We start from the raw sequence: 19,700 nt of genomic DNA, 5'->3' as shown, positions 1-19,700 counted from the left end.
CACTTCGTGCGGGGGTGATCGGGGGGCTCTTCATAGTTAGTCATATTAAGTTTGAAAATATATTACCTTGCCACTTAAGATGTATTTAAATAATGAATAACTCTTTTCCTTTATTATATATATATATATTAAATGCATTAAATAATTAATAATACTTTCTTTATTATTAAATAACAAATAACACTTTCTTATTTTATATATATTTTAAATATATTAAATAACACTTTCTTATTTTATATATATTATTTAAAATGTTAAATAATACTTTCCTTTATTATATATTAAATATATTTCCTCTATTTTTAATATATTACTTATATTATCATATTAATCATTTATTTACAATAACCTTATTTAATTAACATTAAATAATTTTACATCAGGTGATACCGTAGGGGTTATCACAGAGTTTGATATGAAAGATTTAGGAATTCTTCACTACTTCCTTGGATTGGAAGTTTGGCAGCAGACAGATGGTATAATCCTTAATCAAGGAAAATACACCATTGATATACTCAAGAGATTTAGAATGTTGGATTGTAGATCCATGACCACACCTATGGAGACAAATCTGCACAAGCTAAAGGAAACAATTGCAGAATCAGAGTTTGCAGATCCTACACTCTACAGACAGATTATTGGATCTTTGATGTATTTGGTAAACACAAGACCTGATATATGTTATGCTGTAAATGCACTAAGTCAGTTCATGTGTGAACCTAGGGAAATACATCTTGTTGCTGCAAAGCATATTTTGAGATATCTTCGAGGGACTATTGGTTTTGGTTTGAAATATAAACATGTAGAACTTGACCTACATGGATTCACTGATCTTGATTGGGATGGAAGCATAGTTGACAGGAAAAGCACATTAGGATGTTGCTTTAGTTTAGGATCAGGAATGATCTCATGGATATGTAGAAAACAGTCTTCAGTTGCTCAGAGTTCTACAGAAGCTGAATACATTGTAGCCTCCATGGGAGCAAGAGAAGCTGTATGGCTCCGGAAATTGCTTGTAGGATTGTTTGGTCAGCCCTTAAATCCTACTGTCATCTACTGTGATAATCAGAGTTGCATCAAGATTTCAATGAATCCAGTATTTCATGACAGGTCTAAACACATTGAGATTCCTTATCACCATGTTCGAGATATGGTGGAAAGGAATGTGATCCGACTGAATTATATTAGTACAGGTGATCAGATTGCAGACATTCTTACCTAGCCTCTCTCCAGGATCAAGATTGAACACTTTAGAGATAAACTTGGTATGGTTGAAGATGTTATTTAATTTTGAGATAGAGTCTCATTTATTCTGATATACTAATATATTTAAAGATGTTTAGTGTGTAAACTCTTTTATTTGTCATGTGTGTGACTCCATGACTGCATGGGCCTTCTGTGAACATTATTGAAAGCTGACGACTTTTCAATAATGAACACTTGTTTCAAATTGATATTGTAAGGTGACGATTTTACAATTATCAATTTAACTATCTTGATGGATATCATGTGACTTGATATCTGTGGACATGTCATGATAGTATATATATCTCTGAGACATTATGGTAGATATCTATTGGTTGATATCATTAAATAAACCATAATTATGATAGAGATCTTCATGGTGAATATTATGAACATAATATTCGTGGCCATGCCATGAAATCATTATCAGTATGGTAGGCATCAGGTGACTTGATGCCAGTGCACATACCTTACTTGATAACTATGAGTTATGGTGAGTATCATGAGACTTGATATTCATTGTTGAACCGTATCTCTGAATATCACTATGGTGTGATATCTCCTCTCTTCACAATCAATGGATGAATTGTGATGTTATCTCTAACATGAAATGTGTCCTCCCTAGTTAAGAGGAAGTGTTAATTTTGTAACGTCGGTCGTACTATTTCATGCTTCCGATATATATATATATATATTAATTTGATTACATATACTAATATGTTAACGTTAACTAATGATAAATAAAACCAAAGTTAACTTATCGCGTTTGACCAACGATTACACCGTTCATGATATCGGGTGGTAAAGCGATTCTCAAACAAGTCGCACTCCTTTCGATCGGGTAAGTAAACGGTGACTAGTTTATATACTGTGGTGAGAGGTACATAGGGAAGAGATGAGTCTTCCCTCGTGGGAAGACATATCTCTTCACTACGTAACCCCTCATCCACTTATATAGCATGCTTACATTGAGGAGGATGTACACACCGAAATTGATAAGTGTGGTGCATCTTTAAAACATGCTATAGCAGATAAAATACAACTTTCAAATCATATCTCCATCTCTTCTATTTTGATCACAGAATTTTGAAAGAACTTAACACAAATTATTGATATCCTAAAAAATAATATATAAATATTAATAATATACTATAACATTTATAATATAATATTATAATCTATAAATATTAATAATGCAGTTTAAACTATTGTATCCTAAATATGCTATGGACAGGCAATCGTATAACACTCAAATATTTGGTAAAATGATGAAAATGAACCCATCGAACTCATCATGCCCTAGCCATCAATCATCACAAAAATAAAGAAAAAGAAGTCAGTTTTTCTGAAAACATTAGGCGAGTTTTTCTATGTTGCGGTTTTTGGCATTTTTTTTCTTAAAAAAGTGCTCTGGATTTTCTTGAAAACTTGGCACCAAGTCTTTGGCACTATTACTCAGAAGCAAAATCTAATAAACAGTTACTTAATCATCGCTCATTAATACCTCAAATCATCAAACCAAAGGAATTCATTCATTCATTCATTCAATCAATCAATCATATAAATATCAATCGTTCAACAACAATCCATTAATCAATCAATTATACAAGTCTCAATCATTCAAATATCAATTATTCAAGAAAGAGTGTAATGCACCCTTTTGGGATTACCCTAAATTTAGCCCTAGATTCTCATTTTCAATATAAACAAGAAACATAATATAGTTAGAGATATAACTTTAGCCAAAGAATGTAAAAGCAAGATAGATCCTGGTTGAGACCTTGCAATCATGTTAAACAATTATTGAAAATACAATATACAAAATCAATTATTACTACTAGGGTTAAAGAACATATATTCACAACCATCTTAATCATATGATATCTATAATTCATTATTAGGGTTCAACCGTAACGAGACTTGGATAAGGAGACATGATAGGGTGCCTGAAGCAATCCTCACACTAAGCCCAAGAGCAGATATACCATCCCTTTTGGCCCCATGTGGCATTCCACAATCCATCCTTCATGAGGTGGTGTACCTAGTGGAGAAACTTGTACCTGCCCTCCCTATTCGTGCCACCTTATTTGCTCTTTTATAATTGAGACTTATTTGAATCCATTCCAATAATCAACCATTGTAGTGGTTGGAGGGGAAACCGCATTAGGGTGCCCGGAGTATCCTTCCCATCTAAAGCCCAATGACAGGATACACCTTGCCCCCCTTGGCCTCATGTGGCAAGCCGCCAGCCATCCACCATGAGGTGGTGTACTTAGAAGAGGACCTCATATGAGTTTCTCCCTCCTTGTATTCCCTTGCTAACCTCGTCATGATTAATTGCAGCAATTGGATGAGCAGATAAGGAGTCTAGACATTCTGCATTATTGCCTATATTCGATATATGAAAGGTTATGCATCAAATGCATTATTATACATACATATTATGGTTTATATCAATATGTGAGGAATTATGCAGTAAAGCCATTATCATGTTGCATACATCAAGCATACATATTAAACTAGAGTTCCCAAACTCGCCGTGAGTCAGGCGAGTTCGCCGAGTTGGCGAGTCGAGCCAAGCTTGGCGAGTTTTGCTGACTCGGGACTCGGACTCGGCGAGTTTTGACCATAACTCGCCTGACTCACGAGTCAGGCGAGTTATGGCGAGTCAGGCGAGTTATGGCAAAAGTCGCCAAGTCTAAGCTCCAAGACTCGGCCACAACAGGTCAATGTTTTGACTTGAAAAAAACAAAAAAAACATGAAGTTGTCTCTCCGTTAGGATTCGTATATGGAATATAACATTTAAGTATAAGTGGCGGGACCTAGGAGGACGCTATGTATTCAAACTAACCTTGATGTAAGGGACGGGACCTAGGAGGACACTATGTATTCAACCAAGGTTTGATTTAGCAACTTTAAGCATGATCGGATATTACACAAAAACCCTAGGAATGATCTAAATAACCCCTAATCACTCAACTGACCTAACCTCCTTCACTCCACCTTGAGGAGATCCACCTGACTTGATGACCTTTGAGAAACTCAATCCCTTCAATGCAAAGGCTAAGACACTAAAACGACCAACAACAAAACTAAAAGAGCTAATTCTAGAAAGCAAAAAGTGGGGGTCTTCATTTGCAATGGGGCGATGTGTGAGTACCTCACAACAGGGATGTTTCTTAAAATTTTGAAAAAAGGGGGTGAGTTGGGGACATTTCCTACCTATCCCCACATCCCAAAAAATCCCCCCATGGGGCACAAGGTTATTTTTGGCAAGAGACATGTCTATGAGGAGCATATTTTCAAACCCTTCTGGCCTCACAATCCCCCCTTCCATCCAACATATATATAGCCTAAAAACTAAGAGGTCCAAAAAAGACCAAGGTTAACTATAGTCCCAAGGTAAAACCTAAGTTCAACAAGCACACTATTTAATGCTACCATACACAAGCACTCCTTACAGTTTCCAAGTGAAGATGTTCATGATGTCTCATGTTGGTGCTCCCAGAATTTCAATTTGGCCAAAGAAAATACTAAACAAAAGCCCCAAACAAGTAGATACTCTACCAGCATGCCTTTCATGGCATAACAAGCTAGCACACATTATAATTGGGCTTTATTCAATAATGGGTGCATGAAACAAGTTTTAAATCATTAAAAATCTCTTAATTTCAAGGGTATTTTTATTTTGCCGAGTCATTGCCGAGTCGTAGCCAAGTCATAGCCGAGTCACGAGTCGAGCCGGCCTTGCCGAGTCCGAGCCGAGTCCGAGTCTGGGAACTATGTATTAAACATATATTCATGCATACCACAATATCTACTAGGTCAAATATGGCTGTATGCTGAATTTGCAGATCTCTTTCCTTAGTTTATCAATCTGCCTCTGTCTTCCTTCTTATTCAATTCCACTTGCTTGGTTCTTGTTGTTGTCTTTGCTGGGATGATTGCCTGATTATTTGAGTCATATCTGATTTTCCTGGTTATAGACCAAAGTTTCTTTCCATTCAATGATTCATTATGTATACTTTATCTGACTTCAAACTCAGAATTTTTGAATTCCTTATCTCCTCTTAGATATTTCCCCTTTAATACATTCAATAGGAATGGAGTCACACCTCTTCAACCCCTCCTTTCCCTTTGAAGAGTTGCACCTTTTCCATCTATAAATACAATAAATATCCTAAATCAAACTTAGGCGGCCCTGCTGATAATTATCTTTAATTTGCTTAGTTGGCCCTCAACAATTTATTAATTTTTAAGGTAGCTTGATGATCTCCCTTAAATCAAGTCGGCCCTCCATTAAGTTAATTGCCACCCCTTGGTCTAAACTAGTCGGTTCCCTTTTTCTAGAAAATCACTGCCATTACTTCTTGAGTCGGCCTCCCATCTAATACATTTTTCCTTGAGTCGGCCCTATCCTTTATTTTATTTAATCGCCCAAGTCTATTTTTTTTAACTGTCTGCGACCCAATCTGATTAAGGCTGTGGCTGCTTAAGTGTGGTCATGACAATCAATCCATTCCAACCTCATTTAGGCATCCACTCATCACTTCTTCAAGAAGTGACAATCAAATTCCTTGAGAAATCAGTTTTGAATTTGTGGGCAAATGGAAGAACCAAATCCCTTCCAAGTCCATGAGAGATGAAAGGACGACCCCCCTTTCATGTTCTTATCAAGTTGTATAGGAGTTGGAAGGACAGCCAGCCTTCCATGCTCTTGGGCTTGATCAAGGAGGACAACAAGCCTCCAAGATGGACTGAGAGATGGAAGGGTGGCTCACCTTCCACACTCGTGGCTAGTCAATGATCACCAACCTTGATAATTGCTATTTGTAAGCATTTTGAAGGAATTCATGATGTTATTGGCTGCAAGGAATAGGCTGTGATTTAGGGATCTGAGTATTATTGATCTTTGACAAGACAGTCTGAAGGAGAGTTATTATAGAAAATCAAGATAAGTTCTATATTCTGAATTATTAATAGAATTATAAGTTGAATACTATAATAAAATTTCTTCATTTTTGAATAAAATATATTTATATTTTATTGCAATCCTCATCTTAAGTTGGAATTGTTGTTTAGGGCAAAAATTAGGAATATCCCAAAAAGGGACATTACAGACATCAACTGTCTATGCTTCAAAAATTGTGTAATTGAGACATCTGGGATCAAGCCAACACCTGTTCACATGATGAAAAAGCTTTACGATACATTTGCCCATACCGTGGACACCATGGTAGCAAATGGCCCTGACACTATCAGAGAATATGCACGGCGAGCATATCAGAGTGGCAGATTAACTCCGATGGAAAGAGAAGTCGAGGTTGGAGGATCCCTCCTTCCTCCACTTTTTCTTACGGGTGGAGTTGGGCCTTGTCCATATACCTGGGCTTCAGTTTCCTCTGCTCAGTAAATAGGGAAGTTGAATGGACAACCTAACTGATTATAGTGGTTAGATCAGCTTTGGAAGTGGCCTTGATGCCACTATCAACAATCTCTTACTGGAAAATAGGCGTTTCTTGAACAAATTGAAAAAGAACGGTTTTAAATAAAAATATAATATGAGCAACCAAAAGTATGCAAGATACTATGAATGCATTATAGCTGAAGATTCACACTTCTATTACAAAGAATAATCAATTTGTTGTGTAATCACTTTTTGAATGAGAAGTATTAACTCAAAGAAAATCATTTGCACTGCAGATGCATATGCATCTATTCTTCTGATCTGTTCAATACTTTGTCCAGTGTTATTCTGATGTTTCTGTTTCTAATAGGATGCAAACTCCCTATTTTCCTTTGATTTGAGAGCGATCAGATGGTAGTTATATAGATCTGTTATGTTTTTTTAGTCATATTCATATTATATTTGCAAATTAAGTAGCTTCATTTTCTTAAATCTTATTCTTTTTATTCCTTAACACTATTCTTCATTCTGAATTCCTTGATGAGGAATCAGATTATATTCCATATTTCAATAATTGTCCACATGGCAAGCATAAACTATCTAAAATTAATAAAAGACCATAGGAATTGGCTATAAACCTTTTAGAGTAAATATTAAGTTTCACAAACAGAAAAAAAGGATTATGTTAATTTTGGAATGTTGAGTAGATGGTGTATGAATGAGAGCGGTAATGCCGCTTATATCCTGTGAGGTGTTTCTTAAGTAATCTTCACTTTATGACATTTCCTGGACACTGAAAATTGAAAAATGATTTGTGGCCATTTGGTTATATAACCTGAGGCTGTAATGAAAAATAAAGGAAAGTTACAAACTTAGGTAATATATTTTATAACAAAAAACTACAACGAATTTGAGGGATCTTTACTAATATAAGTTATAACATGTAAAAATTGGGCTTTTTATTAGAACAGAATGGATGCAAGGGGTACATAGTCATTTGAATTTTTCCTTAAACATTCCAAAAATGGTATCTTCTAATAGATAATTAGAAACTCTCTTTTCTTCTTAGTGCTGCTCTCTGTATCAAGAGGAAGGTCAAACAGATTTCTCCGGATAACATCAACCATATTTGTGAGAATTTGATTATTTCACTCCTTTGCTCAAAACTCAAGTCTGTTATGTGACTGTTAATCTGTACCTTACATCTATAAAAGTAAATAAATAAATCACTGTTCACTCTTTGTGGGCATGCAGATATGACTAAAACTCAGCTGCAAGAATTTGCCAATAAGGGTGGTTTTGATTTACCTTGTTACTCCTCAATCCGAGAAGGTCCTCCTCATGCACTGCGTTTCAAAGCAGCAGTTAAATTTAATGGTGAAACATATGAGGGCCCAGGATTTTTCAATACATTGCGTCAAGCTGAACATGCAGCTGCAACAGTAGCCCTCAAATCATTGTTAGAGAAAGGTTCTTCTTTGGTAAAATGCTTGTACAAACTCTAGTTTTACGGCTTCTTTCATGGGTTAACATTTATTGGTTTATGAAATATGACAGATGCTTATTTTGCTAGATATCATCATCCTTTCTTGAACTTGGCATATCATGAAATTTGAATCTGATAGTTACTTTCAATGAACAGGATGAGTTATCTATGTACAAGAATTTGTTGCAGGAAAAAGCACAGAAAGAAGGGAAAGCTTTACCAGTGTACAACACAACTAAATCTGGTCCACCACATATGCCTGTTTTCACATGCACTGTGAAGTTTGATGGGATGACGTTTGAAGGAAAACACGCCAACACTAAGAAACAAGCAGAAAAGAGTGCAGCTGCTGTTGCATGGCCTGCTCTTGAAAACTGTAAGACTCTTCTGTGAATTAACTTTTTAATGGCATAGCCTGAACATGGCCATTGATTGATGAAGTTAGTTTTTGGTCATGCCATTCTCTGGTTTCAGTTGTTTGATCTATTAAGATTTTTTACTGGTCTATGTCAATCTCAACAATTGATAATTATGGGTATATAACAATGTTTGTTTGCTAGGTCTTTTGATCGCATTAACAATGGAATTGACTAGAATCTAGATTACCCTCTGCTTGCTGACTTGATAACTTAGTTGTATGAATTTGGATCTGTGGCTGTAAAAATGAAATTGTGATACCGATCATACAAAAAATATTTAATCTAGCATTGTTATATGAAACACTATTTGAGGTCAAAATCAACTGCAGCTTAATGTCAGGGATACATGAGGATGCGTCCTGGGGTTTTGCTGTCCTGATATCCCTTTTATGTCTGAAAGCTTCACAAAAATGACACTCAGCTGTCCAGGGATGGCCGGCCATCAATGGACAGCAGTCACAGGATATAAAACCCAGAACTTATTATTCATTTCTTTTTCCAGTTTATAATTTAAGTGTAGCTGTTAAATATATCATATGGCTGTAGCTAGCACATTGATTCAATCTGCCAAGGAAAAAAAGCTTGTAGAATCATGGAATAAATTATAAATTTCATGATCTGTTAAAACGGGCATGGTTCGATTCAGGTAAAACTGTAATACTCACTCTCACAATTAGATGACACAACTCTATATCCATTCCACTTGTAAGATTTGGATGCAAATTAATATGGGTTCTCCTGCATACAAAGCTGTGATTTTTTTGGTTTTAAAGTCAAATGTTCTCAAATGAATTTGTGGTCTGTTTGGGATACTATACAGTTATCAATTTGATCTCTTTGTTAAAGAATGAAACAATGAAATGCTAACTGGCTTTTGTTCTATGCCAATACATCACCACCTCACATAAACTGTTTTTCCTTTCATTGTGATGATAGTACTGTCATCATGGCTAATAGTTGAAACCGAATTTTTTTACAATGTGGCAGAAAATGGTCGATAAACCTGGTTATAATGTTTCCCTCTGTATTGTATACCAGAGTTTTCAGTTCATTTATATAACAGCTGCAAATTTTGTGGTTTAAGTGGCTTTGTACAGATCCGAAGCAACTTGTCAATGACATTGCATCACTGGAGTAAAAATAATATGATGCTTGTCAGTTGTCAAAGTATTAAAAACCTTCAGCAAAAATTTAAAAGTGATTTAGAGTGTAATGTCCCTACTTTGAAATATAATTTAATAAATAATAATAATAATAATAATAAAAAAATTAAAATACAAAAGAATAAATATAAAAATTAAATTAAAATATAAAAGAATATAATTAAATATAATTAAAATTTGATTAAAGTTAATGAATGGTCAAAAGGCATGAAATGATAAGTTGTGACTTCCTCAAACATGAAATATAAAAGGGAGAAGAGAATGAAGAGTTGCACTCTTTCAAAGGGTGCTAATGGTGAAAGGGTGTGTCTCTTGCCAAAGGACATACATGATGAAGAGGTGTGACCTCTCCCTCCACTGAGAGATATAAAGGGGAGGAATCAAAAGCATCTAATGATATCACCACTGATCATATCAGATCAGATCAGAACTGTTATTAAGTTACAGGCAGTAACATTCTCGTTCTTGATGGTATGCATGGGGATGTGTTTAATAAGTATGCTTAATATATGAAGCTCGATAATGTTTTTATGCAGAATTAATAGTAATTCTAATATGGGCTACAATACGTATGGCAGTCATACTTATAGTCTAAATCATAATATATAAGAAATTAGTATACTTAAGTCTAAATCATGTTATTACTGTCAGTATTTAAGAAGATGGGAATGCAATGTTCCAAAGAGGGGCAATCTAAATCCAAGCAATAGGTTAAGTCCCAAGATAGGGTGGGGATCAGCGACCCATAAGCCTTGAGGGTATAGACCCAAGAGAGGTAAGGGCTTGGATCTATAAACTTTGAGGGAACCTATTGTAGTTGGTCTCTAAGTGCTTTGGTAACATACATATCCTCCCTCTTCCTTCCTTAAAGATGAAGTAGTAACAGAGGTTGGTACATTGAATTAAGAATTAGGGATTAGGGATGATAGAATTAATTATCTAGTATGATAAATTGACAATTTTTTGATTAATGATTGATAAATAATTTGAACTATGACAGCTTCGAATAGGGAACATTACAAATAATATGATGCTTGTCAGTTGTCGAATTATTAAAAACCTTCAGCAAAAATTTAAAAGTGATTTAGAGAGAGAGAAGCATGGTTACCAACTTAAAAAGTTGCCCAATCGATAAAAGTTCCCTGAATTATGGAATATATCATTTTCTAGATTTTCTAGATTTTGTCATTTTGTAGTTGTGACATACATGCATAATGACAATCAAAATTCAATTTTTTTAATTTTTAAATTTTTGTTAATTTGTATGTCACTTGTGAATTCTCAATTCAGCTGTAATGTATATAATATGGTTATATAATGAATACAGTTAATGCATTATCATATGAATAGTTGACATTTCCTACATTTTTTAAATTGTGTCTCTTGCTGTCTCCAAAACACATCCCCATGATTCCTGCTGTCTCCCATCCCGGAAGCAATATGGAATATAGCCACATATAGCATATTTTTTGGCTACAGCATTTGAGGTCAACAGGGTGACAATTCTGAAATGAATCAATGGCTTGAAGTTAAAAGAAGAAATTGTTTTTGGGAACTAATGAGGTTGCTTGTATAAATTAATTATATTGGTTTTATTCAAAGACAAAGTTATCATCTTTGTTCTAGTCCAAAGAGAGTGCAGTTTATTATTGTAGAATATGAAATAAAACAAGAAGAGGGTAAAATAGCTTTGTTGCTTATGTTTACTGCTGTGTTTCGTAGTAAAGAGTTATCTGTGGCCTTGAGATGATTTAAAGCTTCCAAACACTGTTAGGTAGCAAATATCGCAAACTAATGCCTTGTTTCACATTCTTTTTTCATCCAGGTAAAAGATCATCTTTTTCAAATCAACAATTGCATGATGATAAAGTGAAAAGATTGATTTATGAACCAAAGGGTCACGAACAAGTTCATGTAAAAAATCACACAAAAAAAGAGGCTACACAGGAACTTCATGTTCAGTTTTCTCATCTTGGTCTCGGTAGAAATCTTTCTACAGTCTCTCATTCACCACCTTCAGAAGCAATTAGTATGGGTTCAAAGAAAGAACTGCTAAACAATACGACTAGTGTGCAAGGAAATGAAGTTAAGGATGAGGTCCAGCAACCCTGTAATATGTCACCCCCTACAAAGCATTCTTCAGGTACACGAATCAGAGTTCTTCCTGATTGCTCATCTAGCAGTAAGCCATGGTTGGCAGTGAACATAACTGGTGGCACCATGCGAAATCAAAATAATTCTTCCTGACATTGATAGTTGCTTAAGAATTCTCATGATTAATTATTAGTGGGGCAAGTTGTGCATACCTCAACCATTCAGAGCATACTATCAGCCTTATAAATCAGAAACAAATAGAGATTGTATGCGTATGTTTTTCCCTGAATTGGGTTGTATCACCCTGTGATATCATGTGCAGCCGCTTGGTAGAATTCAAATTGTACAGTTTTAAGCATAGCATACAAAAAAAAATATTATAAATTAATTTTGGAATATTACATTAAACAAAGCTTCCATTAAATTGAGAGCCTGAGAGGTTCTTGACTTTCCCTGACGGAATGACTTATATTACTTGGGGCAATGTGGATTTTGGAAATATTGCTTTATAAGGCACATCTCTTTCATTTTGGCTGTTTTCAGATGGTCTGATAATTTTGTTCCAAATTTTCTTTGCTTTTTAGTTTCTAGGTATGCTATGTTATGTGGAAATTTGTGTGCGACAATCTGGCATGCCAATGCAATTGAAATTCATTATGTTTTATTTTTTTTTGTTTTCTTTTAATTTTCTTGAAATTTGTAGTTTCTCACAACTTGATTAGTAACCTTATTCTTAGGGATGTCATGCAACAATGGTATACCTTTGAGATTAGATAGAAATTGATGGTAAATAATCCCTTACTAGTTGGATGTCTGGGAAGGGCTTCAATAGCTAGAATGTTGTGATGAATGCAGGACATTTATGTTGTAAGATCTGGCTATGGAATTAACCATCCCAAATCAAGGAGCTTCAATGAAAGCACTAAAGAGATTTAAGATGATAGAATAATTATGCTCTATAAAGTATGTAAATATATAATAATGATTCTAAATTGGTCAAACAAATGGGACAAGTGCTTGCATGTCGGATATACCACCAAGAGATGTGATGTACAATCGATGTGATGTAAATGAGTAGTCATGTATATGCATCTAAACCCAATTAGGGAAGTGAAAGTCACATGGTGCAAGTATGATAAACCTAAGTAGATACCTACCTAAGCAAGTTATTTTATTTGAGGTGCATATGTTAATTAAATGCAAAAACCCATAGTATTTGGTTTGGAGATGAGCAGTCTGATAGTCAAGGACCCAATGAAGGGTGATTGATTCTGGCAGCTTACAGAACTCAAATGAAAATAAAATTAGATTGCAGATAACAATTTGAAATCACATGCAAAACCAGCAAAATATTTATTAGCAGAAGTCACCATTACATGGAAGTAAGACTCACACAAAAGACCATATATAACCACCAAACTACCTCCCTTCAACATAGAAAATCTTCGAAGTTATATGACTCGATGATTCCCTTCAGCACCTACAGCATGATTCCTTTTAAAGTAACATGGTATCTTTTTAAATGAGATGTTTCCTAAAATAACAGTCCATTAACATCCTCTACTAGCTGCCTCAATCAAAATGCCAATAAATCATTCTCTTTTTGTTTTTGGGTAAGTTTGATTCGGTGCCTCTAAAAAATGAAATCTCTCAGCAAGGAAATAAATGACTACCGCCTCACTATTACAAAAAGGAACAAAAAATAGAATTACACCAAATTTGCCCCTGCATTAGGCACCCCAATTTGAAAAAAATCTTCATGAGTAGAAGACTCATGAACTTTTAAGTGTTCAGGAACTGGAATTCCCTCTTTGGCCATTTCTGATTCCTTCATTCAAGTACCCTCTTCTATGGCTCTGTCTCTTTGTTTCACCAGATATTCTCTGTACTCCTGTTCCGTGTCCTTTTGCTGTTAGGAAATCATTAACAGCTTAAAATTCCTCCTCTCTCTCAGGCCTAACTCTAGCCATTCTCCTTGTTGATCCTCAATGCTTCATCTTCATTTGATTCTTCATGATAAGGTGATAAATCTGAAACATTAAAAATCAGAGAAATATCAATACCTTTTGGAAGTTCAACTTCATAGGCGCTGGCTGAAATTTTTTCTCAAGACTCTGCATGGTCCAATCTTCTTCCATTTAAACTTATTATAAGCTCCCTGGGAAACCTCTCCTTTCTTAGGTACACTAGAATGAGTTCCCCAATCTAAAATTCTTGTTTTCTTTTGTTGTGATCAATGTATTCCTTATGTCTCTGTGTACTCTTCTCCAAATTCTTTCTAACTTCTTGCTGCAATTGATATATGTATTTTGCAAAATTTCTGAGAGTATCTACCTCTCTTGGGTGATATCCATAAACAATCTGAAAAGGAGTCTTTTTTGTACTTCTATTGATTGAATTATTGTAAGTGAATTCTGCTTGTGCTAAGATTAAATTCCATTGGGTGGGTCTCTTGCTAGCTAAGCATCTTAACAAATTTTCCAAACTCCTATTCACAATTTTTATTTGACCATCTGTTTGTGGATGATAAGATGAACTGAAATTTAGCTTAGTATCTAACTTCTACCACAATGCTCTCCAAAAATGACTTACAAACTTAGTATTACAATTTGAAACTATACTTTTTGGTAGACATGAAGTCTCACCATCTCCTTAAAGAATAAATTTGCAATATGAAAAGGCATGATTGTTGATGATAGAATAGCTACGGTCAGAATCTATTAGGACCGACAGAGACAACGTAATTGTCTAATTGGCCTATCGACCTTAGACAATTACGTATATCAGCTATTAATGAAAACCGATATTAAATGCCTAATATATTAAACAATATTACAATCGATATTAGTTAATGTCTATATATATAATCAATATGAAAAACATTAGCAAATGATTGCTGTCGATATGTATAATCGACCATCAATATCTATATTACATTATCGATCTTTATTATCACCATATTGTCTAATTATCGGTGATGTGTGTCATTGCACATAATTGATTATGTTTAAAATTGGTTTAGTTATAAATACCGATTACATTAATGTATCGGTTTGCCTACAAGGTATCATGTCCCTACGTGTAGAGTCACGACCTCGGGTATCCTATATCATACGATGCAATTCTTTTGGGAGGAATATATATAGGATACAATAAGGCGGAGATATAATAAGCAGACAACGATATATACATGATACGATAAGGCAAATATATAATCAGCAGCTAGCAATAAATACATTGTTCATATAGAGAACTATAAGCAATAAAAGGTGGATACATATACAACAATCTTTGACATATACACATTTAGTTTGTGATATTCACTTGCAGTGAATTCGATATGCATTCTACAGATTGGATCTCTATCGTATATAGTTTGAATTGAAATCAAACGGAGATTAAAGTTCAAATAAAATTTAAAATTACCTACCTATTATAATTTGATCAAAACTTAACATGTTATCAGAGCCAGCATAAGAAAAAAGATCAGATCAGATTTATATAGGCGAGACTATTCTCTATATATCCTCGAATTCTTCTACTCCCTTCTATACATCAAAATGGTGAATGGTGTTAGATTTGAGGATCGACTTGTAGGAGCATTAAACTTCGTATCTTGGAAGTTTAGAGTTATGCTTGCCTTGGGGGAAAATGAATTAGACGAATTCGTGAAAGATGTCGTACCGGAACCAAAAGAAGAGGATTGGGCTTCAATGGAAGAGAAAGGACAACAAAGCAATGAAAATGTTGGTTGACTCAGTGAAAGATCATATTGTACCAATTATCAAAATTGGAAACGACCTATGACATGTTCAAATCATTAGAAAGTATGTATGAGATAAATAGCACTAGTAGAGCTCTTGCATTAAAGCAACAACTCCATCATGTAAAAATGATCGAGGACAAATCTATCACCTCATACTTCATGAGGATAACAGAACTGAGAGACCAGCTCTCCACCATTTGTCACACAATTGAAAGTAAAGAGTTAACCATGTTGGCCCTCAATGGTCTCCCTTCTTCTTAAGAATCATTCATTCAAGGGATATGTGCACGATCTAAACTTGCTAAGTTTGATCGATTGAAGATAGACTGCATTAGAGAAGAGTCAAGATTGGCTACAAGAGGTATTGGTCAAAGCTCCACAAATGAAGATATTCATGTTCTTGCCGCACACTCCTCAAAGAATAAGCGTAAGAAAGGACACACCAAAAGAAAGAAAGATGAAGAATCAAATGGTGCTCCTACGCACAAAAGAAGGAAGGACATTTAAGAAATCCAATGCTTTGGATGTGACAAATATGGTCACTACGCAAAGCAATGTCCAACCAGACTATGCCTCAAGCCTCCATTGCGGATGTTGGTGAGACTATTCCACAAAAGGATTCAGATGGATTCATATTCTGATTTGAAAGAGATAAGTTTTCTTTTTGGTTGAATAATGTTCATGAATTGAATATGTAGTTTTTTTTGTTTGTTAATTCATGCAATTACATTATGCGTGTTATTTGCGAAACAACTTTGTCAGTAGATGTTCGCTTACGACAACTGCATTTGGATATCTTGTGTTTTAAATTTCTTCAATTTACTATGAGAAATTTGTCCCTTACATTTAGGACATCTTTAATCACAGTTTGTTGCTTTTCAAGCTATAGAGTTTTGAAGTTCTATTTGTGATGAAGAGATTAAAATTCAGGAGGAATATGCAGAGGACTTTAGTGGAGATTCTGAGATTTTGCATTTCCATTTTTATAAAACAAATATCTACCTGCAGAGGTGCAACAATTCACTTGTGAAAGCCATAGAGGCACTTGTGCTGGTAATGATAGCATCTAGGGTTACAAAGCCAATATTGAGACAAGAGGGCTCTCTTAGTGAGAGGGAGCATATTGAAAGGGGATTTTGTTTTAATTCTCAAGATGATCATATTCCTGCCTAGGGCTTGATCTTATGACAATAGATCCATGGTGGTTTTGAATCTAGCACTTCCAACCGTTTGGGGATCATACCAGATGATAAGAGTCTCCTAAAGAAAGATATCTTCCATGATCGGGACCATATGAGCAGGGGATGCTTCCATGACAGAGGGAGCATCTAAAATAATGTGCTTCTATTGATATCTGAGGATCTTGGTTATTATTGGTTCAGAGGGAGTGGACCATGTCAAGATGGTTTCTCTAGTGATTAGTCAAAGGACTATGATTCATGAGATGGAGTCCCATGAATGAAGGTTGAAGGTCTTTATGCTGACTTCTAGGTCATGATATTCCTAGATAGATAAATACTTGGTGAGCTTGGAATACACCAAGAGTGATGTAGACTCCAACCTTGTATTTCATGAAAGGTCAAAGCATGTGGAGATCAAGTATCACCATGTTAGAGTCATGGTGGAAAGGTATGCTATTCACTAATGTATTCTTCTTTTCAAAAGATGTTTTAAAGTGTAAACTCTTGTGATTGCATTTCCCTTTGAGAGAGACTTAAGGAGAAAGCCCTTATCTACACCCTCTGATATGGTTCATGGTGGATATCATGCGTGTGAATCCATGACAATTTTGGTTCAGTGCTTGATGAGCCCCCGTGAACATTATTGTGAGGTTACGATCTCTCAATAGTGAACACTTGTACATCTGATCATTATCTTAAGGTGATGATCTTACAATATTGATTGATCATACCATTATGATGGATATCATGGGACATGATATCTATGGATATGTCATAATGGTTTATATCTCTAGTAGTAATATCTATGGATATTCCATAATGGTGGATATCATGAGACGTGATATCCATGGATAAGCCATAATGGTGGATATTACATAAAGAGATTCATGGTGGATTTCATGTGACCTGAAATCCGTGGACATGCCATGTAGTAATATCTTTAGATATACCATAATGGTTGATATCACGTGAGGTGATATATATGAATAAACCATAATGGTGGATGTCACATGAGGTGATATTTATGGATATGCCATAATGGTTGATATCACGTGAGGTGATATCTATGTATAAACCATAATGGTGGATGTAACGTGAGGTGATATCTATGGATATGCCATAATGGTGGATATCATGTGAAGTGATATTCGTGGACAAGCCATAATGGTGGATATTACATAAGGAGATATCTATCGTGGATATCATGATAAGTGATATATGTGGATATGCCATAATGCTTGATATCACTGTGAGGTGATGTCTTTCTCTTCCACAAATAGATGTAGCTATTGTGATATATCATTACAAGAGGTGATGCAACTTATAAAGGTTAAGAAGGATTCCTCCCTATCTAAGAGGGAGTGTTGATGATAGAATAGCTACAGTCAGAATCTATTAGGACCGACAGAGACAACGTAATTGTCTAATTGGCCTATCGACTTTAGACAATTACTTATACCAACTATTAATGAAAACCGATATTAAATGCCTAATATATTAAACAATATTAAAAATCGATATTAGTTAATGTTTTTATATATAATCAATATAAAAAACATTAGCAAATGATTATTGTTGATATGTATAATTGACTATCGATATCTATATTACATTATCGATCTTTATTATCACCATATTGTCTAATTATTGGGATGTGTGTTATTGCACATAACTAATTATGTTTAAAATTGGTTTAGTTATAAATACCATTACATTAATGTATCGGTTTGCCTTCAAAGGTATCATGTCCCTACATGTAAAGTCACGACCTCGGGTATCCTATATCATACAATGCAATTCCTTTGGGAGGAATATATATAGGATACGATAAGGCGGAGATATAATAAGCAAACAATGATATATACATGATACGATAAGGCGGAGATATAATCGACAACTAGCAATAAATGCACTATTCGTATAGAGAACTATAAGCAATAAAAGGTGGATACATATACAACAGTCTTTGACATATACACATTTAGTTTGTGATATCCACTTGCAGTGAATGCGATATACATTTTGCAGATTGGATCTCCATCGTATATAGTTTGAATTGACATCAAATGGAGATTAAAGTTCAAATAAAATTTAAAATTACCTACCTATTATAATATGATCAAAACATAACAATCATTTGTCTTTTTGTAGGGAATAAAGTAAACCATTTTAGAAAAAAACGATCAATTACAACAAATATAGAATCATTACCTTTTTGGGTCCTCGATAACCCATGAACAAAATCCATGCTTATTTCTTTCCATGGCCTTTTAGGAATGGGTAAAGGCTGATATAATCTAGCATTTTGACTTCTTTCGTTGGCAAGTTGGCAGACCCAACATTGTTCAACCAACTATTGAATATCCCTGTTCATTGTAGGCCAATAGTAATTTTCTTTTATTTGTGCCAAGGTCTTTTCTACACCGAAATGACTAGCCACAACTCCACTATGATTTTCTCTTATTAAATTTTCTTGAATGAATCCTCAGGGTATGCACAAATATTTGCCTTTGAAAAGAAAACCTTCTTCAACAAAATACTCCAACCATGGGGTTTTATCTTGATCCATTGGGTGTTTACATGCAACCCAAGCCTCTTTAAAATCTGCACATTCTTTATATAGATCTTTGGTTTCTTCAAAACCAGTAACTTCAATTTATATTTCAGTCAATAAGAATTATTTTCTACTGAAAGCATTTGCTACTTGATTAGTCTTCCCACTCTTATGTTTTATGATTAAATAAAAACACTGTAAAAATTCAACCCATTTCAAGTGCCTTTGATTAAGCTTACCTTGGATGTTAATATAATGTAGAGCATGATGACTAGTGGATAAGACAAATTCCTTAGGTAGCAAATAGTGTTTTTATTTCTTTACTGCCTAAATAATAGTTGGAAATTCTTGATCATAAACTGAACATTTCCTTTTAGCTTCATT

At 34.7% G+C, this 19,700-nt stretch overlaps 1 protein-coding gene across 3 annotated transcripts in view; it reads left to right on the top strand.

Moving 5' to 3' along the window:
• LOC131072210 (uncharacterized) overlaps positions 1 to 12,357 on the top strand; it is a 61,750-nt gene extending 49,393 nt beyond the window's left edge. For 2 of the 3 annotated variants that reach the window (XM_058008298.2, XM_058008296.2), the window contains 3 exons: positions 7,908 to 8,134; positions 8,296 to 8,515; positions 11,547 to 12,357. In XM_058008298.2, coding sequence (XP_057864281.2) covers positions 7,908 to 8,134; positions 8,296 to 8,515; positions 11,547 to 11,968 — 869 coding nt within the window. In that variant the 3' untranslated portion in view covers positions 11,969 to 12,357. Of the gene's footprint in view, positions 1 to 7,907; positions 8,135 to 8,295; positions 8,516 to 8,887; positions 9,269 to 11,546 lie in introns of those variants that run through there. The other variant, XM_058008297.2, reaches the window with a different exon arrangement.
• The last annotated feature ends 7,343 nt before the right edge of the window (positions 12,358 to 19,700 follow it).

Source organism: Cryptomeria japonica, chromosome 6 (assembly GCF_030272615.1).
Source record: "Cryptomeria japonica chromosome 6, Sugi_1.0, whole genome shotgun sequence".
NCBI classification, from domain to species: Eukaryota; Viridiplantae; Streptophyta; class Pinopsida; order Cupressales; family Cupressaceae; genus Cryptomeria; species Cryptomeria japonica.
Note: the sequence above shows the minus strand (reverse complement) of the source record. Positions and strands in the feature narration are given on the sequence as shown.